This window comes from Pristis pectinata, chromosome 4 (genome assembly GCF_009764475.1).
Source record: "Pristis pectinata isolate sPriPec2 chromosome 4, sPriPec2.1.pri, whole genome shotgun sequence".
Lineage (NCBI taxonomy): Eukaryota > Metazoa > Chordata > Chondrichthyes > Rhinopristiformes > Pristidae > Pristis > Pristis pectinata.
Window position 1 is genome coordinate 120,106,789 of NC_067408.1, and position 26,253 is coordinate 120,133,041.

The window sequence follows — 26,253 nt, forward strand, 5'->3', positions numbered from 1 at the left end:
CAATTTACATTCCCAAGTTCTCTCCTTATAGCCTCATAGTTCGCCCTTCCCCAATTGAAAAACCTCTTGTCCTCTCTGCACCTGTCCCTGTCCATGACAATTTTAAAGGTTATGGAGCAATGGTCACTGTCCCCCAAATGCTCACCGACCAATAGATCCTTCACCTGTCCTGGTTCATTTCCTAAAACTAGATCTAACATGGCATTCCCTCTAGTAGGCCTGTCAACATACTGCGTCAGGAATCCCTCCTGGACACATTTAACAAATTCCGTCCCATCTAAACCTTTGGCACTAAGCAGGTTCCAGTCTATATTTGGGAAGTTGAAGTCTCCCATTATAACAACCCTGTTATTTTTGCTTCTCTCCAAACACTGCCTGCCAATCTGCTCCTCTACATCTCTACTGCTACCGGGGGGCCTATAGAATACTCCTAGTAGAGTAACTGCTCCTTTCTTGTTCCTTAATTCCACCCATACGGACTCTAGAGATGATCCTTCTACAACATCCATCTTTTCCACAGCCGTAACAGTGTCCCTGATCAGTATCGCCACCCCTCCTCCTCTTCTCCCCTCTTCCCTATCCCTCTTAAAACACCGAAACCAGGAATATTCAATATCCACTCCTCTCCTGACGTCAGCCATGTCTCAGTAATAGCCACGATATCATAGTCCCCCATACTTATCCAAGCCCTCAGTTCATCCCCCTTATTCCTGACACTTCTTGCATTTAAGTAAACACACTTCAGTCCATCTACCTTACTACTTTTATAGCCTGTATTCTGCTTCTCCTTCCCCAAAGCCTCTCTACCTGTTTGATCTAACTTTTCCCCATCCCCTTCTTCCTCTGACCTACTCCTCCGGTTCCCTTCCCCCTCACAAACTAGTTTAAACCCTCCCGAACCACCCTAGCAAATCTCGCCACAAGGATATTGGCCCCCTTCTGGTTCGGGTGTAACCTGTCCTCTCTGTACAGGTCCCACCTTCCCGAGAAGAGATCCCAATGATCCAGAAATCTAAAACCCTCCCTCCTGCACCAGCTTCTCAGCCACGCATTTATCTGCCACCTCCTCCTATTCCTGCCTTCACTATCACGTGGCACTGGCAGCAATCCCGAGATTGCTACCCTTGAGGTCCTGTTCCTCAATTTTCTGCCTAGCTCCCTGAACTCACTCTTCAGGACCTCATCCCCCTTCCTACCTATGTCGTTGGTGCCAACATGGACCGCAACTTCTGGCTACTCTCCCTCCCACTCAAGAATCCTGTGGACCCGATCAGTGACATCCCGGACCCTGGCACCTGGGAGGCAACGTACCATCCGGTGTGGTGGAGACAGGAACAGTAACAACATTTAAGAGGCATCTGGACAGGTACTGTAGTGTGCAAGGCACAGAGGGATATTTAATTAGTGTAGGCATGATGGTCGGTATAGACAAGATGGGCCCAAGGGGCAACACACATAAAGTGCTGGAGGAACTCAGCAGGTAGGCAGCATTATGGAGGGAAATAAACAGTTGACGTTTTGGATCGAAACCCTTCATCAGGACTGGAAAGGAAGAGGGCAGAAGCCAGAATAAGAAGGTCAGGGGAGCCAAGGTCCTGTTTCTATGCTGTATATCTCTATGATGTTACACATTATGTTCACAATTTGGGTAAATGTAATTATGCTAATTTGGGTAAATCTTCCCCAGAAATTTTGTCAATAAGATGGTTGTGCACAGGATCAACAAGGAGCTGCATAATGTAAAATCTTGGAATTCGTTTGTGCTAAATTGCTTTGAGTAGTCCAGTACACTGTGGAAGAGGGACCACTCTCATTGCCAAATGTCAGGTTCAATGCAAAATCCCAACACAGCAGCAAAACAGGCAATCAAGCAGTTGAGCATGTGATGCTGACAATGATTGGACATGCAGCTGAAAATGTTCATCATATGAGCTGCTCTCTGACATTAGATGAGCTGCTCTCAGCCAATAATGAAACCAATTCAACACAGAAAATAAACGAGTATGACGAATTGGAAACAGCCATCTGATTAATGTGCTCCTACCAGCTGTCACCAACAGCACACCATGTGATACTCACCGCAATGTGTTGGAACAACCAGGACCTCATGATATTTGTAGCTTGCTTTGGCAACACTCCACGCTTACTTTTTGGAGAATTCTCACTGTCTTGATGCAAGACATTCACATCTTGATTTAGTTGCAGCTGAAGCTGTAAAAAGAAGCATTTTGTGCCAAAAAACCTTCAATACATAAACAAACCTGCCCATTTAAAAGTCAGACTTGAAGGGGTTCTTACGTGACATACTGCGAGGACAAACGTGAGATAACGATTTGGGGCATACATTTAAAGCAACCCACACAGCTTTGAACAAACCTTGGTGGAAAGAAGGTTTTATTGCAATGTGGTCATTCTAATCCAGCCGCATACGGATACCAAAAAAGTATATGATCCTGCTCATCTACAGTGCAATTTAGTTTACAATCTTTATGCATTTACTCCCACCTTCCTCACAGATCCAGATCTATCCAAGAGGAAGCATGCAGAGGCATCAGAATTTGGTCAATGGCAATTGCCTGGTCTAGCCAGAGAATCAAATGACAACATCAAACAGTCATCAGCACGAATTCCATACAAATGAAACTGGTAAGTACTCCCACTGTGCAACTCGACATTTTGAATGTTGTGACACTATTACAGGACAATAAGAAAAGGAAGGCAATTAGATTAGGGGTTAGGACTGGCTTGTTCCAGTAAGGAGGAAGGACTAGGATGGCAAGGTAAGGGAACCTTGGATGACGAGAGAGGTTGTGAAGTTACTCAAAAAGAAAAAGGAAGCATATGTAAGGTTCAGGAAGCTAAGATCAGACAAGGATCTTGAGGAGTATAAAGAAAGGAGGAAAAAACTCAAGCAGGGGATTAGGAGGGCCAAAAGGGGCCATGAAATGTCCTTGGCAAGTAAAGAGAATACCAAAGCATTTTATACTTACATCAAAAATAAAAGAGGATAACTAGGGAGAGGGCAGGACCACTCAAGAATAAAGGAGGGAATTTATGCTTGGAGTTAGAGGATGTGGGTGAGGTACTGAATGAGTACTTTACTTCGGTATTCACCAAGGAGGGCATGAAGTATAGTTAGAGCAGTGTGGGGCATGTTAATGTGCTAGGGCATTTTGAGAGCAAAATGGAGGTGGTGCTGGGTCTCTTGAAAAGCATTACAGTGGATGTTCCCAGGGCCAGATGGTATATATCCCAGGTTACTGAAGAAGGCAAGAGAGGAGATAGCTGGAGTCGTAACAGAGATCTTTGTATACTCTTTAGCCACAGGCGAGGTTCCCAGAGGACTGGAGAAGAGCCAATGTTGTTTCTCTGTTTAAGGGCAATAGAGAAAACATTGGAAATCATAGGCCAGTGAGCTTCACATCAGTGGTAGGGAAATCATTGGAGAAGATTCTTAGGGACAGGATTTACTCACATCTGGAAAAACATTAGGGACAGTCAGCATGGCTTTGTGCAGGGGAGGTCATGTCTTACAAAGTTGATTTTTTTGAGGAGGTAGGGCAGTGGATCTTGTTTACATGGATTTTAGTAAGGCATTTAACTAGGTCCCTCATGGTAGGCTGATCCAGAAGATTAAGATGCATGGGATCCACGGTGACTTCGTAGATTAGATTCAACATTAGCTTGCCCATAGAAAACAGAGGGTAGTGATGGAAGGGCGTTATTCTGGCTGGAGGTCCTTGACCAGTGGCGTTCCACAGGGATCTGTGCTGGGACCGCTATTGTTTCTGATATAGATAAATTACTTGGATGAAAATGTTGATGGGTGGGTTAGTAAGTTTGCAGGTGACACAAAGATAGGTGGAGTTGTGAACAGTGAAGAAGGTTGTCAAAGGATACAGATCAGTTGCAGGTGTGGGCAGAGAAATGGCAGATTAAGTTTAATCTAGGTGAGTGTGACGTGTTGCACTTTGGGAGGTCAAATGCAAGGGGAAAGCACAAAGTTAATTGCAGAACTCTTAAAATCATTGTGATAAAGCAGGATCTTGAGTGTCCAAGTCCATAGCTCACTGAAAGTGGCCGTGCAATTAGATAGGGTGGTAAAGAAGGTGTATGTCATGTTTGCCTTCATTGGTCAAGACATTGAGTATATGAGTCAGGAAGTCATGTTGCAGCTGTATAAAATTTTGGTTAGGCCACACTTGGAGTATTGTGTGCAGTTCTGGTCACTCCATTACACAGAACAGTACAGCACAGGAACAGGCCCTCTGGCCCACAATGTTGTGCCAGACTAATTACAGGAAGAATGTGTAAACTTTGGAAAGGGTACAGAAGAGGTTCACAAGGATGCTGCCTGGATTAGAGGGTATGAGCTATAAGGAGAGGTTGGACAAACTTGGGTTGTTTTCTATGGAGCGTTGGAGGATGAGGGGAGACCTGATAGAAGTTTATATAATTATGAAAAGCATAGATAGGGTAGACAGTCAGAATCTTTTTCCCAGGGTAGAAATATCAAGTACTGGAGGGTATGCATTTAAGATGAGAGGGAAAGTTTAGGGGAGATGTGAGGGGCAAGTTTTTTACCCAGAGAGTGGTGGGTTCCTGGAATGAGTTGTCAGGGGCAGTGATGGAGGTGGATAGGATAGTGGCATTTTGAAAAACACTGAATATGCAGGGATTGGAGGGATATGGATCCTGCGCAGGCAGAAGAGATTTAGTTTAATTTGGCATTGTGTTCAGTACAGACATGTGGGACGTAGGGCCTGTCCCTGTGTTGTAATGTTCTATGTCTAGTCCCTTGGACTTATTCCGTCATTAACCTGTCCTTTGAATCCATTCACCCGCCCTTGCTGCTTATTCCATGATCACCTTATCCAACAAATAATATAGCAAATTTAGTTTTCCTGAGCTAGTCTTCTAAGTAATTAATAATCCTACAAACAGATGGTTACAGAGTTTTTTAATGATCATTCCTTAATCTCTGCATTTTTCTTAATGACTTATGACCCATTCCCTCACAGTATTCACAAAGCAGATGAAGATGTAACGCACCTGTGCATTCTGGATTCGGATTGTACCATGTGTTTGTGTTACTACTTGACCTTGAGGTGTAACCACAGTAACAGGCTGATAAACTGCCCCACCTATTAAATAAAGAAAGCAAATTAGTAAGTCAAAATACCTGCCAGGTGTTCAAAATTCAGGCGCTATGTCAATAAGTAGAATGAGAAACTGAGTTCAGTGTAGATAAAGAGCAGAGGAATAAGGGACTGCTCTTTTTTAGTTAATGTGTTTAAAAGAAACTGCAGACACAAGAGAATGCAGATGCTGGAATCTGGAGCAACATGAAAAGTGCTGGAGGAACTCAGTGGGTCAGGCAGCATCTATGGAGGGAAATGGACTCGACATTTCAGGTCAAGACCCTTCATCTGGACTAGCTAATTATGTTGAATGTTTATAATGTAGATAAAATAAAGTTGCAGTTGGCAGTGGAAAGGATGAAAAGTCAGATCTATAGCACAGGAGAAAGGGGCAGGAGATCAGCTTCAGCAGGGCAGGAGATGAGATATAAAAGAGCTTGCCTCTGGCCTCCGTATCTTCTTCCTCCTGCCCTCTACTCTTTGCCTACAGCTTAGTGCCCTTGTCTCCCTCTGTCTGTCTGTCTGATCATTTTCACATTTTCACCAGATCCTGCTGATTTACTGTGATTTCCGTCCTAAGAATGGTGGCCCTCTACTTCATAGTCTTCAGGGTCAGATCATGAACAAAGGTTTGATCTTCCCTTTCCTGGAGGAAATTCTGTTGATTCAAATGTCAGATAGGCAGATTGTGTTACAGTGGGATCTAAACTCTGCCTGCTGGTTACCTGTCTTTAATGACCACATACCTGATACAACTTGTGTGGGGTTGACTGTAGTCACTGTGACATTTCCCTGCTGCAGTGCTGAAGCTGGAACCACAATTCCCTGCGGACTGATTGTGCCAGGTAGGGTGGTGATTGTTGTATTCTGCACAGGAAGCTGCTGGAGAACATATTTTTCAAAAAGATGCATGAAAAAGGGCTAATCATGTAATTTTTAAAATCACATTGATAAATAACAATGTATTTTAACTATGCCATTTATTAATGCAATATGGCACTGTAATGCTTAAGTTATAGAGTCATGGAGTACTACAGCACAGAAATAGGTCCTTCAGCCCACCTAGTCCATGCGAACCTGATCTTCTGCCTAGTCCCATCTACCTGCACCTGGACCATATCCCTCCAAACCCCTCCCATCCATGTATCTATCCAAACCTCTCTTAAGTGTTACAATTGAACCTGCATCTACCACTTCCACTGGCAGCTCGTTCCACACTTGCACCACCCTCTGAGTGAAGTAGTTACCCCTCAGATTCCCCTTATATATTTCACCTTTCATCCTCAACCTATGACCTCTAGTTCCAGTCTCACCTAACCTTCGGGGGAAAAGCCTGCATGCATTCACCCTATCTATACCCCTCATAATTTTGTATCCCTATATAAGATCTCCCCTCATTCTCCTGTGCTCAAGGGAATAAAGTCCTAACCCATTTACACCCTTTCGCCGTAACTCAGGTCCTCAAGTCTTGGCAATATTCTTATCAATTTTCTCTGCACTTTTTCAAGCTTATTCATATCTTTCCTGCAGGTAGGTGACCAGAACTGCACACAGTACTCCAAATTCGGCCTCACTGTCTTGTACAACTTCAACATAATATCTCAACTCCTGTACTCAGTGCCCCGATTTATGAAGGCCAAAGTGCCAAAAGCTCTCTTTATGATCCTATCTACCTGTGATGCCACTTTCAAGGAACTATGGATCTGTATTCCCCATTCTACTGCACATCTCAGAGCCCTACCATTCACTGTGTGAGTCTTACCCTGGTTTGTCCTCCCAAAGTGCAACATCTCACACTTATCTGTATTAAATTCCATCTGCCATTTTTCAGTCCATTTTCCCAGCTGGTCAAGGTCATGCTGCAAGCTTTGATAGCCTTCCTCGCTGCCTACTTACATTCCTGATCTTGGTGTCATTCACAAATTTGCTGATCCAATTTACCACATTATCATGTAAATCATTAATATAGTTGATAAACAACAATGGACCCAGCACTGATCCCTTTGGCACACCACTAGTCACAGGCCTCCAGTCAGAGAGACAACCAGCTACTACCACCCTCTGGCTTCTCCTGCTAAGCCAATGTTGAATCCAATTGGCTACTTAATTCTGAATGCCAAGTGACTTAACCTTCTGGAGCAGCCTCCCATGCGGGACTTTGTCAAAGGCCTTGCTAAAGTCCATGTAGACAATGTCCACCACCTTTCCTCAAAGAACGCTATAAGATTGGTTAGACATGACCAACCACACACAAAGCCATGTTGACTATCCCTAATCAGGCCCTGTCTATCCAAACACTTGTATATCCTGTCCCTTAGAATACCTACAAATAATTTACCCACGACTGACGTCAGGCTCACCGGCCTATAATTTACTGGCTTAATCTTAGAGCCGTTCTTGAATTACTGAGCATTCAATTTTAATCATTATTCAGTTTAATTTAGCACGATCATAGAAAAGCATAACAATAAAATAAGATTATAGGCTCTCCAGTGGTCTAGTCCAATCTTGCTAGACTGAGAAGTGATTTAGCAAAATTGGCATGGAAACAGTTACCTGTAATCGGTCACAGGGCAGAGAGAGGCATATGGGAAATCAATTCAAAGAGTTTAGGGTTAATAATATTAACACAAAAAAAGGGTGGGAGTGCTTTGTCATTCAAGGTGCATTTAGTGTAAAGTAGGGCGAAGCTTGTTAGACACAAAGAGCTTAAAGATAGTCAAATAATTTTGTTGGGGAGATCTATCTGACCAATTTGATTGAATTTTTTGAAGCTGTAACAAAATGTATTGGTGAAAAAATGCAGTTGATACAGTCTATATGGACTTCAGTACAGCTGAATCTATACGGATTCACAAGGGACCACAGGCGAAATTGGTCCAAAGGGTTAGAACCCATGGGATTCAGAGGAGGGTGGCAAACTGGATCCAGAGTTAATTTGGTAATAGGAAGCAGAGGGTAATAGTGGAATAACACATACAAAATGCCGGAGAAACTCAGCAGGTCAGGCAGCATCTATGGAGGGATATAAACAGTTGACATTTGTGGCCGAGACCCTTCATCAGGACCCACAATGTAATAGTGGAATATTGTTTGCGTGACTGGAAGTCTGTGACCAGTGCTGCCCCACATGGATCAGTGGTAGGACCATTACTGTTTGAATATCAATGTAAGAGGTAGAACCACCAAGTCTGAAGACGATACAAAAATTGTTATTGTTGTTGACAGTGAGGAAGATAGTTGTAGGTCACAGGATGATATTGATCAGCTTGCAAAATGAGCAGAGCATTGGCAGATGTAATTTAATCCTGATAACTGTGAGTTGATGCACTTTGGGAGGACTAATAAGGATAGGATATACACAATAAATGTTTAGCCCTTGGGAATATTAAGGAACAAAGGGACCTAGGCTATGGAAGTTTTGCATTTTGGGAGGTCAAATGTAAGAGGAAAGTATACAGTAAACAGCAGGATCCTTAGCAGCATTGATGTACAGCAGTATCTTGGGGTGCAAGTCCATTGCTCCCTGAAAGTGGCAACACAAGTGGAATATAAAGAAGGTATATGGCATGCTTGCCTTCATCAGTTGGGACATTGATTATAAAAGTTGGAAAGTCATGTTGAAGCTGTATAAAACTTTGGGTAGAATACATTTGGAGCATTGTTGTGAAGTTCTGGCCGCCACACTATTGTAAGGGTGTGGAGGCTTTGGAGAGGGTGCAGAAGTGGTTTACAGCATGTTAAGGTCTACCTGCAGATACAATACTGGCGTTCAAGAGGCTTTTAGATAGGCACATGAATATACAGGGAATGGAGGCATATGGATCATATCCAGGCAGAAGGGTTTAGTTTAATTTGGCATCATGCTTGGCACAGACATTGTGAGCCGAACACCGTATTCCTGTGCTGGACTGTTCTATGTTCAATGTTGCCTGGATTGGAGTGTATTAGCTATAAGGAGTGGTTGGACAAACTTGAGTTGTTTTCTCTGGAGCGGGGGAGGCTGAAGAGAGATCTGATAGGTTTATAAAATTATGAGAGAGGTTTATAAAATTAATGACTTGGATGAGGGGGTAGAAGGGTGGGTTAGCAAGTTTGCAGACGACACAAAGGTTGGTGGTGTTGTGGATAGTGTGGAGGACTGTCGAAGATTGCAGAGGGATATTGATAGGATGCAGAGCTGGGCTGACAAGTGGCAGATGGAGTTCAATCCAGAGAAGTGTGAGGTGGTACACTTTGGAAGGACAAACTCCAAGGCAGAGTACAAGGTAAATGGCAGGATTCTGGGCAGTGTGGAGGAGCAGAGGGATCTGCGGGTTCATATCCACAGATTACTGAAAGTCGCCTCACAGGTGGGTAGGGTAGTTAAGAAAGCTTATGGGATGTTAATGGGATCGAGTTTAGAGTCGCGAGGTAATGATGCAGCTCTACAAAACTCTGGTTAGACCACACTTAGAGTACTGTGTCCAGTTCTGGTCGCCTCATTATAGGAAGGATGTGGAAGCGTTGGAAAGGGTGCAGAGGAGATTTACTAGGATGCTGCCTGGTTTGGAGAGTATGGATTATGAGGAGAGACTAAGGGAGTTAGGGTTTTACTCTTTGGAGAGAAGGAGGATGAGGGGAGACATGACAGAGGTATACAAAATATTAAGAAGAATAGATAGAGTAGACAGCCAGCGCCTCTTTCCCAGGGCACCAATGCTCAATACAAGAGGGCATGGCTTTAAAGTAATAGGTGGGAAGTTCAAGGGAGATATCAGAGGGAGGTTTTTTACCCAGAGAGTGGTTGGTGCATGGAATGCGCTGCCTGGGGTAGTGGTGGAGGCAGGTATGTTGGTCAAATTCAAGAGATTGTTAGATAAGCATATGGAGGAATTTAAAATAGGGGGATATGTGGGAGGAAGGCGTTAGATAGTCTTAGGCGTGGTTTAAAGGTTGGCACAACATGGTGGGCCGAAGGGCTTGTATTGCGCTGTACTGTTCTATGGTTCTGTGAGGGGCAAAGATAGAATAGTCAGTCTTTTTCTTAGGATAGAAATATCAAATACTACAGGGCATAGATTTAAAGTGAGAGGGGGCTAGTTTAAAGGAGATGTATGAGGCAGGTTTTAGTTTTACACAGACAGTGGTAAATGCCTTGTATGTGCTGTCATGGAATGTGGTGGAAGCAGATATGATGCATTTACAGTGATACATGGATAGGCAGGGAACAAAGGGGTATGGACCATGTGCAGATAGATGGGATTAGTTTGGATTGGCATCATGGTTGGCACAGATATCGTCAGCTGAAGAGCCTATTTCTGTGCTGTATGACTCTATGATGCTAACTGAAATGTTCCCAGGTACAGTTGCACTACTTATTAGTAATCAGAAATTCTGCACCTGAATGAAGTAAGGAGGGAGAGGGAGAGGGAGAGGGAGAGGGAGAGGGAGAGGGAGAGGGAGAGAGAGAGAGAGAGAGAGAGAGAGAGAAGCTAGGGAGAAGTCCATTGAATCATATGGAGCCCATTTGGCCCATCATGTTCATTTCAATCAAAAAAGAGCTCCCTAATGAAATACCATGTGTGATTAGCCTGGATACTCCTTCTCAACCAGCACAGACATGATGGGCTAAATGTCTTTCTTTTGCAATGTAAATCTTCTATAATTACAAACCCGAACCAGTGATCCAAAGATAAGTTTGAATCTCACAACAGCACCTAAAATAAAAAGCTTGAATAAGGAACGTTGACCATGAAACTATCAGATTGTTGTAAAAACCCTTGTGGTTCACAAATATCATTATCTCTGGCTTACACGTGAATCCAAACTCATCATGCTGATGCACTCTTAAACTGTCTCCTCAGTTCAGGCATTGGCAACAATGTCTACATCATGTGAATGAAAAGAAATCTTAACTCCCAAGGGTTAAGTTTACAGTGAGTTAAGAATACATAGGGAGATGCAGACTAAGTTGTTGCATTCCTCACTGAATCAGCAAATGCTGATATGACCCAAATGCAGGCAGAAAGATACTTTGGTCAGGATGGATGAGTTGGGCTGAAGGGCCTGTTTCTATGCTGTTTAACTCTATGACTCTATGACCAAAGAATTTTGAAGAGGTAAACATGAGGATTGACGAGGGCAGGGTGGTAGATATTGTCCACATGGACTTTCGCAAGGCTTTGACAAGGTCCTGCATGGTAGGCTGGTCTAGAAGCTTTGATCACATGGGATCCAGTATTACAAGCCAGGTTGCTATTTGGTGAATGTCCCTTTAAGGCACCTGGATGGTAGAGTAGTGGTGTGTGTGTGGTGTCATCACGACAGCAAGATTACAACGTGCTGGCTGTTTTTTGCTCAGTGAGTCGAAGTGAGTTAGAGGAGAGAGAGAGAGAGAGAGAGAGAGAGAGACTGATGGTCTCTGTATCGATGGATGAAGAACAATAGCTGTGTCTGTCACTACAATCCATGTAGTATGGATTTTTGGAGCAAACAAGTGGAGTCCACTTTGTAGTTAACCTGTAGTGGGAAACAGGTATTTATGAAGGTGGCCACGTACTGAATGCCCTTGGGGTGGCAGATACTTCGGAACAAAGCAAAGGAGATCATCAGTGATTGAGGTGTCCATTGTGGAACATGTGGATTTCGTAATTTCTCTCTACATTCTCTCTACATTTTCTCTTCAGTCAACGGTGGTTTTGCAAAAGCCTTTGCTCATGTTTCACCTGATGACTTGCTGAACTAAACTTTGAGAACTATTCCTAGACTTGAGGTTTGGGAATTTGCCACACACACACTTTGAGTTTAGTTTTGGGGATAATGTTTGATATCTGACCCTTTTACTTTTCTTATTATTACAAGTAGTTATCAATAAAATAGTTTCTAACACTTGTACATGACTCGGTGTGTTTCTATTGTTGCTGGTACGTAGCACCAGGGTGAGCTAGTCAAATGGGTACAAAATTGGTTTGGTGCTAGGAGGCAGAGGATGGTAGTGGGGGTTGTTTTTCAGATTGGATGCCTGCAAACAGCAGTGTGCCACAGGGATCGGTGCTGGGTCCACCATTGTTACGATTTGGATGAGAATGTAGTTGGCATGGTTTGTACGTTTACACACAATACATAAATTGGTGGCAGAATGGACATGAAGAAGGTTATTTAAGATTACAAGAGGATATAGATCAACTGGGAAAGTGCACCAAGGAATGGCAGTGGAATTTAACTCAGACAAGTATGAGGTGTTGCATTTTGGTAAGTTAAACCAGGGCAGGACTTGCATAGTAAATAGCTGGGCCTTGGAGAGTGTTGTAGAACATAGAGTCCTAGGGGTACAAGTAGATAGTTCCCTGAAAGTGGCGACACAGGGTGGTGAAGAAGGTGTTTGGCACACTTGCCTTCATCGGTCAGGTCATTGAGAACAAGAGTTGGGACGTCATGTTATAGCTGTATAAGACGTTGGTGAGACCACACTGAGTATTGTGTGCAGTTCTGGTCACCGAGGTATAGGAAGAATGTCATTAGGTTTGAAAGCCTGCAGAAAAGATTCACAAGGATGTACCGGGACTGGAGGGCTTAAATTATAAGGAGAGACTGGATAGGTTGTGGTTTTTTTCCCTGGAATGTAGGAGGCTGAGGGATGACCTAGTAGAAGGATATAAAATCATGAGGGGCATAGATAAGTTGAATGGTCACAATCTTTTTTCCAAGATAGGAGAGTTGAAAACTAGAGGGCACAAGTTTAAGGTGAGAGGGAAAAGATTTAAAGTGAATCTAAGGGGCAACTTTTTCACACAGAGTGTGGTGGTTACAGAGAATGAGCTGCCAGAGGAAGTGGTAGAGGTGGGTACAATGACAGCGTTGGTGAGACTACGTTTGGAGTAATGTGTGCAGCTCTGGTAGCTGAGCTGTAGGAAGGATGTCATTAAGCCATAAAGGATGCAGAAAAGAATCACAAGATTGTTACCAGGACTGGAGGGCTGGAGTTATAGATTGGATAGGCTGGGGCTTTTTTTCCCTGGAGTGTAGGAGACTAAGGGATGACCTTAGGGAGGTGTATAAAATCACGAAGGGCATAGATATTGCCCCTCATGAGTTAATATACTTCTATAAGGCTAGAGGGCATAGATTTAAGGTGAGATGGGAATATTTAAAGGGGACATGAGGGGCAACGTTTTAACACAGAGGGTGGTGGGTATGTGGAACGAGCTCCAGAGGAAGTGGTAAAGGCTGGTACAATAACAACATTTGAAAGGAATTTAGACAGGCACTTTCATAGGAAAGTTTTAGAGGATACGGGTCAAACACAGGAAAATGGGACTAGCTCGGATAACTAACATGGTTGGCATAAACATATTGGGCTAAAGGGCCTCTGTCTATGCTGTATAACTCTATGACTCTGAAAACCTACCCTATCTATGCCTCTCATAATTTTACCATACGCCTTCTTTACCACCCTGACTACCTGTGTTGACACTTTCAGGGAAATATGGACTTGCACACCAAGATCACTCTGAACATCAATTCTCCTCAGGATCCTGCCATTTATTGTGTGCTTTCCCCTCACATTTGACCTCCCAAGGTGCAACACCTCACACTTGTCTGGATTAAACTCCATCTGCCATTTCTCTGCCCACATTTCCAACTGATCTCTACCCTGCTGAATCATGTATCAGTGGGAGATTTTAATTTCCCCAGTATTGACTAGACCACTTAGAGTGTTAAGGGCCTGGACGGGGTAGAATTTGTGAAATGTGTCCAGGCAAGTTTCCTGAGTCAATATATAGAGGGCAGGAGGGTGCGATACTGGACCTTCTCTTGGGGAATGAGGCAGGGCAGGTAACTGAAGTGGCAGTCAGGGAGCACTTTGGTTCTAGAGACCATAATTCTATCAGTTTTAAGATAGTGATGGAAAAGGATAGGATAGGTCCACAGGTTAGGGTCCTAAAATGGAGCAGGGCTAATTTTGGGGGAATGAGGCAGGACCTAGCAGAGGTCAATTGGGTGAGCCTATTTGAAGGAAAGGAATGAATGGCAAGTGGGAGGCTTTTAAGAATGTGATATCAAGAGCCTAGGGCCAGCATGTTCCTGTTAGGGTGAAGAGTAACCCTGGCAAATTTAAGGAACCCTGGCTGATGAGAGATTGAGGCTCTGATCAGGAAAAAGAAGGAAGCATACACTGTGTTTAGGCGGTCGGGGATGAGTGAATCACTTGATGACTATAAAAAGATTAAGAATATTCTTAAGAGGGAAATTAGGAGGGCAAAGAGAGGGTATGAGATGTATCTGGGAGGTCAGGTTAAGGAAAATCCTAAGAGGTTCGATAGCTATACTTAGAGTAAAAGGGTGGCTTCAGAGAGAGTAGGTGCCCTGAGAGATCAGCAGGATTGCCTGGGTCTCGAGCCACAGGAGATGGGTGGGATTTTTAATGAATATTTCTCCTTGGTGTTTACTGAGGAGAAAATCATGGTTCTCAAGAGATAAAGGTAACAAGCGGAGATGTTTTGGAGAACATTCATATTACCAGGGAGGAGGTATTTGCAGCCTTACAGCTCATTAAGGTGGTTAAATCCCCAGAGCCTGACCGAGTGCATCCTTGGACTTTGTGGGAAGCTAGAGAAGAAATTGCTGAGGCCGTTCTGGAGATATTTGCTTCATTGTTAGCCACTGGTGAAATTCTCGAAGACTGGAAGGTGGCTAATGTCGTTCTATTGCTTGGTAGCAAGAACAAGCCAGGGAACTACAGGCCGGTCAGCCTGACATCAGTGGTGGGGAAGTTACTAGAGGGAATTAGAAACATAGAAAAACTACAGCACAATTCAAGCCCTTCAGCCCACAAAGCTGTGCCGAACATGTCCCTACCTTAGAAATTACTAGGCTTACCCATAGCCCTCTATTTTACTCAGCCCCATGTACCTATCTAACAGTCTCTTGAAAGACCCTAACGTTTCAGCCTCCACCACCGTTTCCGGCAGCCCATTCCATGCACTCACCACTCTCTGAATAAAAAACTTACCCCTGACATCTCCTCTATATCTACTCCCCAGCACCTTAAACCTTTGTCCTCTTGTGGCCACCAATTCAGCCCTGGGGAAAAGCCTCTGACTATCTACCCGATCAATACCTCTCATCATCTTATACACCTCTATCAGGTCCCCCCTCATCCTCCGTCTCTCCAAGGAGAAAAGGCCGAGTTCCCTCAACCTGCTTTCATAAGGCATGCTCTGCATTCCAGGCAGCATCCTTGTAAATCTCCTCTGCACCCTCTCTATGGTTTCCACATCCTTCCTGTAGTAAGGCGACCAGAACTGAGCACAATACTCCAAGTGGGGTCTGACCAGGGACCTATATAGCTGCAACAATACCTCACGGCTCCTAAATTCAATTCGCTGATTGATGAAGGACAATACAGCATATGCCTTCTTAACCACAGAGTCCACCTGCGCAGCCGCTTTGAGCGTCCTATGGACTCAGACCCCAAGATCCCTCTGATCCTCCACACTGCCAAGAGTCCTACCATTAATACTTCAAAGTCTAGCAAGGAGGAGATACTTACCATCCAGTTCAGGGGAATCCACTCCAGGTCTTACAGGTCTGACCCTAAACAATAACTTACCCGGTGGCTCCACTTCAGGACCGAAGAGTCGCCGCCGCGTATCTTGGAAACGTGGCAAGAGGGCTGGGCGGCAGGCGAGGCTGAAACAACGTGATTACAAGACCCCCCTCCCCACCTTACTTCTAGCTAATGTCCAGTCTATTGAGAACAAAGTTGATGAACTAAGGGCAAGCCTGACCTACCAAAGAGAACTGAGGGACTGTTGTGTACTATGTCTCACTGAAACGTGGCTCACACCTGCCTCACCTGACTCTGCTATTCAACCTGACGGCTTCTCGATTCATTGAATGGACCGTACAGAGTCCTCAGGCAAAGTTAAAGGTGGAGGGGTCTGCTTCTTAATCAATAACCTGTGGTGCTCGGACGTGACAATCCTGGCGAGCTCCTGCTCACTCAGCCTGGAATATCTAACGGTGAAGTGTCAACCATTTTATCTGCCAAGGGAGTTCACTTCAGCTATCCTGATGGCAGTCTACATCCCACCACAGATGGACATGAAGCTATACTCCGTGGTCAACAATCCTGAGACAGGATACCCTGAGGCCCTCTTCATCATCGCAGGGGATTTCAATCAGGCCAACCTCAGGAGTGTGTTACCAAAATACTATCAGCACATCTCCTGCTCCACCAGGGGCGCCAACACCCTTGACCACTGCTATACAACCATCAAAGATGCCTTCCGAGCCACCCCTCATCCTCACTTTGGGAAATCAGACCACCAGGCTGTGCTCCTTCTCCCTGCATACAAACAGAAACTGAAATGGGAGGATCCGGTACAGAGAGTCGTGCAGTGCTGGTCTGAGGAAGCAGATGAGCTTCTACGTGACTGCTTTGAGACAGTGGACTGGTCCATGTTCAAAGACTCAGCTGCCAGCCTTGATGAGTATACCACCACCATCACAGACTTTATCAGCAAGTGTGTGGAGGACTGTGTACCAAAGAGGACAATACAGGTGTTCCCAAACAGGAAGCCATGGATGAACCGGGAGATCCACTCCCTACTGAAGGAGAGGACTGCTGCACACAAATCTGGTAATCCTGATCTGTACAAGAAAGCGAGGTATGATCTTCGTAAAGCTATAAAGGATGCCAAGAGGCAATACCAACTCAAAATAGAGTCCCTGACCAGCCGCCAGTTATGGCAGGGCTTACATGCCATAACAGGCTACAAGACGAAGTCAGGCTGCAGAGCTAACAACAGCGCATCCCTTCCTGATGAACTTAATGCATTCTATGCACGTTTTGAACAAAAAGGAAGTGGATTGTCACCATCCACTCTGACAGCCCCCAACGCAGCTGAACCTGTGATCACAGTGGAGGACATAAGATCAGTCTTCCGAAGAGTGAACACGAGGAAAGCACCTGGCCCAGATGGTGTCCTGGGCCGAGTGCTCAGATCTTGTGCTGATCAGCTGGCAGAAGTATTTGCAGACATATTCAACCTCTCCCTGCTTCAATCTCAGTTTCCCACCTGTTTTAAGAAGACCACTATCATCCCGGTACCAAAGAAAAGCAAGGTAACATGCCTCAGTGACTACCGACCAGTGGCTCTGACATCCACCATCATGAAGTGCTTTGAGAGGTTGGTCATGGCACACATCAACTCCAGCCTACCAGACAACCTGGACCCATTGCAATTCGCCTATCGCCGAAACAGGTCTACAGCGGATGCCATCTCCCTGGCCCTACACTCAGCTCTGGAGCATCTGGACAGTAAAGACACTTACGTTAGACTATTGTTTATTGACTACAGCCCTGCCTTCAATACAATAATACCAAGCAAGCCTGTCACCAAACTCCGAGACCTAGGACTCAACATCTCCCTCTGTAACTGGATCCTTGACTTTCTAACAAACAGACTGCAATCAGTGAGGATAGGCAGCAATTCCTCCGGCATGATTATTCTCAACACTGGTGCACCTCAAGGCTGCGTCCTCAGCCCTCTACTCTACTCCCTATACACTCATGACTGTGTGGCCAGATTCTGCTCTAACTCCATCTACAAGTTTGCAGATGATACTACTGTTGTAGGCTGTATCTCAAACAGTGATGAGTCGGAGTACAGGAAGGAGATAGAGAGCTTAGTGGAATGGTGTCATGACAACAATGTCAACAAAACAAAAGAGCTGGTCATTGACTTCAGGAAAGGGGGCGGTATACATGCATCTGTCTACATCAATGGTGCTGAGGTCGAGAGGGTTGACAGCTTCAAGTTCCTGGGAGTGAGCATCACCAACAACCTGTCCTGGACAACCCACGTGGATGCCATGGCCAAGAAAGCTCACCAGTGCCTCTACTTCCTCAGGAGGCTAAAGAAATTTGGTTTGTCCCCTTTGACTTTCACCAACTTTTACCGATGCACCATAGAAGGCATCCTATCAGGATGTATCACGGCTTGGTATGGCAACTGCTCTGCCCAAGACCGCAAGAAGCTGCAGAGAGTTGTGGACACAGCCCAGTGCATTACGGACACCAGTCTCCCCTCCTTGGACTCTGTCTTTACCTCTCATTGTCTTGGTGTAGCAGCCAGCATAGTCAAAGACCCCACCCACCCGGGACATTCCCTCTTCTCTCCTCTTCCATCGGGTAGGAGATACAGGAGCCTGAGGGCACGTACCACCAGACTTAAGGACAGCTTCTACCCCACAGTGATAAGACTATTGAACAGTTCCCTTATACAATGAGATGGACTATGACCTATGACCTCATGACCTCACGATCTACCTTGTGACCTTGCACCTTATTGCACTGCACTTTCTCTGTAGCTGTGACCCTGTACTCTGCACTGTTATTGTTTTTTTACCTGTACTACATCAATGCACTCTGTACTAACTTAATGTAACTGCACTGTGTAATGAATTGACATCTAAGATCGGTTTGTAAGACAAGTTTTTCACTGTACCTCGGTGCAAGTGACAATAATAAACCAATACCAATATATTCCGCCAATATATTTGACCTACCAAAATGAACCACTTCTTACTTATCTAGGTTGAACTGCATCTGCCACTTCTCAGCCCAACTTTGCATCCTATCTGTGTCCCTCTATAACCTCTGACAGCCCTCCAAACTATCCACAACACACCCAACCTTCGTGTCATCCGCAAACTTACTAACCCACCCCTACACTTCCTCATCCAGGTTGTTTATAAAACTCACAAAGAGCAAGGGTCCCAGTACAGGTCCCTGAGGTACACCACTGGTCACCGACCTCCACTCAGAATACGACCCTTCAACAACCACTCTTTGCCTTCTGTGGGCCAGCCAGTTCTGGATCCACACTGAAATGTCCCCTTGGATCCCATGTCTCCTCACCTTCTCCATAAGCCTCGCATGGGGTACCTTATCAAATGCCTTGCTGAAATCCATATACACTACATCTACTGCTCTCCCTTCATCAATGTGCTTAGTCACATCCTCAAAAAATTCAATCAGGCTCATAAGGCAGGACCTGCCCTTGACAAAGCCATGCTGACTATTCCTAATCATATTATACCTCTCCAAATGTTCATAAATCCTGCCTCTCAGGATCTTCTCCATCAGCTTACCAACCACTGAGGTGAGACTCACTGGTCTATAATTCCCTCGGCTATCCCTACTCCCCTTCTTGAATAAGGGAACAACATCCGCAACCCTCCAATCTTCTGGAACCTCTCCCATCTCCATCGACGATGCAAAGATCATCGTCAGAGGCTCCACAATCTCCTCCCTCGCCTCCCACAGCAACCTGGGGTACATCTCATTCGGTCCCGGTGACTTATCTAACTTTATGCTTTCCAAAAGTTTCAGCACCACCTCTTTTCTAATATCTACATGCTCAAGCTTTTCAGGCCGCTGCAAGTCCCTACTACAATCCCCCAGATCTTTTCCGTGGTGAATACTGACGTAAAGTATTCATTAAGTACCTTGCTATTTCTTCCGGATCCATACACACTTTCCCACTGCTGCACTTGATAGGTCCTATCCTTTCGCATCTCATCCTCTTACTCTTCATATACTTGTAGAACGCCTTGGGGTTTTCCTTAATCCTGCCCGCCAAGGCCTTCTCATGTCCCCTTCTGGCTCTCCTAATCTCTTTCTTAAGTTCCTTCCTTTTAGCCTTGTACTCCTCTAGATCTCTAACATTACCTAGCTCTCTGTACCTTTTGTATGCTTTTCTTTTCCTTTTGACTAGATTTATTATAGCCTTCGTACATCATGGTTCCTGTATCCTATCATGACTCCTCCACACAAATATCCCCTGAATATTTGCCACATGTCGTCCGTACTTTTCCCAGAGAACATCTGTTCCCAATTTAATCTTCCAATTTCCTGCCTGAGAGCCTCGTAATTCCCTTTACTCCAAGTAAACACCTTTCTAGCCTGTCTGTTCCTACCCCTCTCCAGCGCTAACGTAACGGAGATAGAATTATGATCACTATCACCAAAATGTTCACCCAGTGAGAGATCTGACACCTGACCAAGTTCATTTCCCAATATCAAATCAAGCACAGCCTCTCCCCTTGTAGGCCTATCTACATACTGTGTCAAGAACCCTTCCTGAACACACCTAACAAACTCCACCCCATCTAAACCCCTCACTGTGTGAAGATGCCAGTCGATGTTTGGGAAATTAAATCCCCCATCACAACAACTCTGTTATTCTCACACCTTTCTAGGATCTCCTTCCCTATCTGCTCCTCAATAACCCTGTCACTATTGGGTGGCCTATAAAAGACACCCAGCACAGTTATCGACCCCTTCCTGTTCCTAACCTCCACCCACAGAGACTCTGTAGACAATCCCTCCACAACGTCCACCTTTTCCACAGCTGTGACACTATCTCTGATCAACAGTCCCACTCCCCCACCTCTCTTGCCTCCCTCCCTGTCCTTCCTGAAACACCTAAAACCCGGCACTCGAATCAACCATTCCAGCCCCAGAGCCATCCAAGTCTCCGTAATGGCCACCACATCATAGCTCCAAGTATCGATCCAAGCTCTAAGCTCATCCGTCTTGTTCACAACACTCCTTGCGTTAAAATAGACACATCTCAAGCCTGTCTGAACACGTCCCCAGTCTCTCCAGTACGGATCCCACCCACCAACAATTCTAGTTTAAACTCTTTCCAGTAGCCTTAGCAAACCTTCCCGCCAGTATGTTGGTCCTCCTGGGATTCAAGTGCAACTCGTCCTCTTTGAACAGGTCATACCTGCCCCAAAAGAGGCCCCAATGATCCAGAAAACTGAATCCCTGCTCCTTACTCCAATCCCTCAACCACGCACTTAACCTCCTCCTCATTCTGTTCCTATACCCACTGTCGCTTAGCACAGGCAATAATCTGGAAATTACGACCTTTGAGGTCCTGCTTCTCAACTTCCTTCCTAATTCTCTATAGTCTCTTTTCAGGACCTCATTCCTTTCCCTACTATGTCGTTGGTACCAATATGTACCACGACCTCTGGCTGTTCTCCCTCCCCCTTCAGGATATCTTGGACGCGATCCAAAACACCCCGGACCCTGGCACCTGGGAGGCAAATTACCTTCCGAGTTTCTTTCCTGCATCCACAGAATCGCTTGTCTGCTCACCTAACTATAGAGTCCCCCATCACTAGTGCCCTCCTCACTCCTTCCCTACCCATCTGAGCCACAGGGCCGGGCTCTGTGCCAGAGACACTGCCACTGTTGCATCCCCCAGGTAGGCTGTCTCCCCCAACAGTACTCAAGCAGGAGTACTTATTGTCAAGGGGTACAGCCACAGGGGTACTCTCTAGTACCTGACTCCTCCCCTTCCCCTTTCCCTTCCCCCTCCTGACTGTGACCCAATTGCCTGATTCCGATGGTCCCGGTGTGACCACCTGCCTATAACTCCTCTCTATCACCTCCTCACTTTCCCTGACCAGACGAAGGTCATCGAGCTGCATCTCCAGTTCCCTAACATGGTCCCTCAGGAGCTGCAGCTCGACACACCGGGCGCAGACATAGCCCTCCCGGAGGTAGGGAGACTCCGGGAGCTCCCACATCTGACACTGAGTACAGAAAACCGCACTCATACTCCTTCCTCAACTCAAGTCACCTACCTTTCCTCGCCCCTTTATGCCGAAGCCCCTTGAGCCAAAGCCCAGAACACTCTGCCCAGAACATTCTGAGGCACAGGAACCACCAGCATTTGATAAGATATCTTTATTAGTCACATGTACAATGAAACACGCATTGAAATGCATCTTTTGTGTAGTGTTCTGGGGGCAGCCGCAAGTGTTGCCACTCTTCCAGTGCCAACATAGCATGCCCACAACTTCCTAATCTGTACGTCTTTGGAATGTGGGAGGAAACCCGAGCACCCGGAGGAAACCCACGCAGTCATGGGGAGAACATACAAACTCCTTACAGACAGCGGCTGGAATTGAACTCAAGTCACTGGCACTGTAATAGCGTTACGCTAACCACTACGAGACAAACACACACACAGAGTTCCCTACTAAGCCCTGCCCGAACCCACCTCCCCCATTACCCAGTTTTGTTCCCCTATCTGCCCATCACTCACACACTTCACCTACTGGGTGTCCCCCCTCCCCTCTGTTTCCACCTGTCCATCATCCCTCCTTTTATTTATTGGAATGTACGAGAATGAGGGTCGACCTTATAGAAATGTTTAAAATTATGAGAGGCATAGTAAGGTGGATGGTAACAGTCTTTTACCCAGAGTAGGGAGTCCAAAACTAGGGGGCATAGGTTTAGGGTGAGAGGGGAAAGAATTAAAAGGGTCCTGAAGGGCAACCTTTTCACACAGTGAATATATGGAACGAGCTGCAAGAGGAAGTGGTTGAGGCAGGTACAATAGTATCATTTAAGAAGCAATTGGATAGGTACATGGAGGGGCGGGACTTGGAGGGATATGGGCCAAAAGCAGGTAATTAGGACTAGCTGGGTGGGCACCATAGTTGGCATAGACTGGTTGGGCTGAAGAGCCTATAATTGTAATGTATGGCTCTATGACTCTATGAGTCCTTTGATGACCTTCTTCACTATCCACAACTCTGCCAACTTTTGTGTCATCTGCAAACTTACCAATCAGCCCATCTGCATTTTAGTCCAAATCATTTATATACATCACAAACAACGGTTGTCCCAGCACTGATCCTTGTGGAAACACCACTGGTCACTGATCTCCAGTCAGAATAACAATCCTCCATTACTACCCTCTGTCTCCTATGGCCAAGCCAATTTTGAATCCAATCTACCAAGTCTCCATGAATCTCTTTTGCCTTAATCTTCTGGATAAGCCTCCCATGAGGGAACTTGTCGAAAGCTTTACTCCATGTATACAACATCCACTGCCCTACCTTATCAATCATCTTTACCACCTCCTCAAAAATAATCAAGTTTGTAAGACATGACCTTCTCTGCACAAAGCTATGTTCACTACCTCTATTGTCTATGCTTTTCCAGATGCATGTAAATCCTATCCCTACGCAGCTTCTCCAATAATGTTCCTACCACTGATGTAAGGCCTATAATTTCCCTACTGCCCTTTTTAAACAGAGGAACAATATTGGCTATTCTCCAGTCCCCTGGGACCTCACCTATGGCCAAAAAGGACACAAAGATCTCTGTCAAGGCCCCAGTAATCTCCTCTCCTTTCTCTCTCAATAACCTGGGATTGATCCTACCAAGCCCTGTGACTTATCTATCTTGATGTTCTTCAAGAGACCCAACACCATCCTCCTTGATATCAACATGCCCTAGAATATCAGCATAATCCTCCCTGATCTCAGCCATCCTCCCTGTCCTTCTCCTTGGGAATACCAATGCAAAGTACTCATTTAATATCTCCGCCATTTCCTCTGGCTTCAAGCATAAATTCCTACCTTTGTCCTTGAGTGGTCCTACCCGCTCCCTAATTACACTCTTGTTTCACATTATTTATTTATTTTGTAACTTACAGTAATTTTTATGCCTTTATGTCTTGCACTGCATTGCTGCCACAGAACAACAAATTTCATGACATATATCAGATAACAAACCTGATTCTGGGTTTTTAACGTAAGTGTAACATTTCTTAGGATTCTCTTTAATCCTATCACCAAGGACATTTCATGGCCCCTTTTAGTTCTCCTATTTCTCTGTTTAATAATTTGAAACTCAGCATCTGAGGTCTTGCTATGTATGCCTGCTTGACACAGGCTGGGATTGTCAGCAAGATGAGCCCTCTGCATCTTGCCCGGGTAAGCATGGGCAGCTGGAATTTGTGGATGACAATTTTGGGCATAGCCCTTTTCAGCACAATCTGGATCAGTTTCTCTTTCACACCAATACTGGTGAGGTTATTGACAATGTGGAGGGTAGTCTTAGGCTACAGAGTAAAATCAATGTATTGGTGAAATGGGCTGAGAAATGGCAGATGGAGTTTAATCCTAATATGAGGTGATGAATGTTGGGTGTGCTCCTGAAGCCAGAATATACACCATGAATAGTATGGTGCAAGGGAGTATTCAGGAACAGAGTAACATTGGCGTTAAAGTCCAAAGATCCTTGAAGGTGGCAGTACTGGGAGGTCTTAGTCATAAGGCAGATGGGATACTGACTTTCATTTGTTGGGGCGCTAAATACAAGAACAAGGAGGTTTCGCTCCAACTTTATAAAACATCGGTCATACCACAGCTGGAGTGTTGTGCAGAATTCTGGTTGCCACACTCTAGGAAAGATTGAAAAGGGTGCAGAAGAGACTCACCAGGATGTTGCATGGAATGGAGCAGTTTAGTTGTGAGGAGAGACTAGAGAAGCGAGGTCTCCCTGAGACTAAGAGGGGACATGATTGGAGTATATAAAATTATGAGTGGTAGATTAGAGAAGACTGCAGGAAACTTTTCTCCACATCAGAGGAGAATAAAACTAGAGGATATTGATTTAGGGTAAGGGGGAAGAGATTCAGAGCAGATGCATGGAGGGCCATCTTTACCCAGAGAGTGGTGAATATCTGGAATACACTGCTGGAGACAGTGATGGAAGCAGAATCACTGATAGGACTTAAGAAGTGTCTAGATGAGTACTTGGATCACCCCTAGTCATAAAAGGCTACGGGCCAAGTGGAGGAAGGTGGGATTAATACGGGATGGGTGCCCACTGGTCAGTGTTGACATGGTGGGTCAAATAATCTATTTCATGCTGTATTACTCTATGACTAATCTGTCCTGCCCCATCAATATTTTGAACACCTCTAATACATCACCTCTCAATCAACTCTGCTATGAAGAGGATAAACCGAGCTTCTCATGTCTTTTCCCATAATGTATTCCTGTACACCTTTTCCACACTCTCATCCAAGCCATTAGATCCTTCTTTTCAGTGACCTGATTGGATCCTAAACTTTAGTTGTGACTGATCTAGTGTTTTATAAAGATTCATCACAATCTCCCTACCATTATACTCAGCTCCTCTGTTGATGAAACCCAGGACCCCATATGCTTTTATAACGTGTTTTGCCATCTCCAGAAATTTGTGTTCGTATAGATTTTTCTGTGACAAGCCCCGTAAAACTGTATTTTTATATTATATTGATTTCACTATGTATTCCACAAGCCTATGTATGTCCTTTAGGACTACTGCTATCTGATTCACTCTTCATTATAATTCCAAGTTTTCTGTAGTCTGAAAATTGTGTTCTGAAAATTTTGAAGTTATTACCTGTGCTTCCAAATCCAAGTTATTAATAAATATTCAGAAAAACACGGTCCCAGGAAACAACACTACCTTCCTGCAGTCCAAAATCACCTGTCCTCAAGTTGATAATACAAGTTAACAGCTCTGTCTGTAATGGGAGAGAGGTCTAAAGCAAATATTAATTAGTCCAATGATCAAATCATAATTTGGGGTCCAATTAGAAAAAATTTAGAAACACATAACTCTCCAATATAAAACCATTGCCAGCTTCTTGTTAATTATTCAAGTTCTTAGAGTTTAATAAGATACTCAGCACTTAAAGAACCTGCATCACACTTGTCACTTTCTCATAGTCATTAATAAGACCTTTGTATAATATGGCCATGGTGGATTTAATTGGGGAATCAGGCAATTTCTAGAGAGCACAGCATTTCTTACCTGAGTTTGAACAGATGCATAAGGTCCACCAGGGTCAGAGCTTAGTAGATTTTCACTGTTCATTTTGGTTTTCAGACAAGCAATGTAACGGTTACAGAAATCTTTGCACAAATCGTTAACTTTCTCCAGTTCCAACAGATGAATACGGAGCACTTGGATTGCTTTCACCATCTTCAAAGCATTAAAAGGAAAGACGAAATAAGCAGAGTAGGCACAAAGAAACTAAACTAACTGATTTGATGAGAACACTACGTAACAGCTGAAGTCAATTAACAGCATGAACAACAATCGCAGGAATTTCTGGAGACTTTATATTAACATAGACCGACAGAATACACTTCCACACTGATTAAATTAAACATTAAATTCCTTGGGAGGAAAGATACAAAGCTGATTCACAAGAATAAATCTGAATTCACAAAGTTGTGCACTGTAGGCTGG

General features: G+C 44.7%; 1 protein-coding gene across 8 annotated transcripts in view; it reads right to left on the reverse strand.

Moving 5' to 3' along the window:
• The window catches only part of LOC127569332 (homeobox protein PKNOX1-like), a 137,719-nt gene that overhangs the window by 33,385 nt on the left and 78,081 nt on the right, over window positions 1–26,253 (reverse strand). For 7 of the 8 annotated variants that reach the window (XM_052013866.1, XM_052013871.1, XM_052013867.1 and 4 more), the window contains 4 exons: window positions 25,813–25,983; window positions 5,888–6,023; window positions 5,053–5,144; window positions 2,080–2,211 (listed from right to left, as the gene is read on the reverse strand). In XM_052013866.1, the coding sequence (XP_051869826.1) occupies window positions 2,080–2,211; window positions 5,053–5,144; window positions 5,888–6,023; window positions 25,813–25,983 (531 nt within the window). The remainder of the gene's footprint in view (window positions 1–2,079; window positions 2,212–5,052; window positions 5,145–5,887; window positions 6,024–25,812; window positions 25,984–26,253) is intronic. The other variant, XM_052013872.1, reaches the window with a different exon arrangement.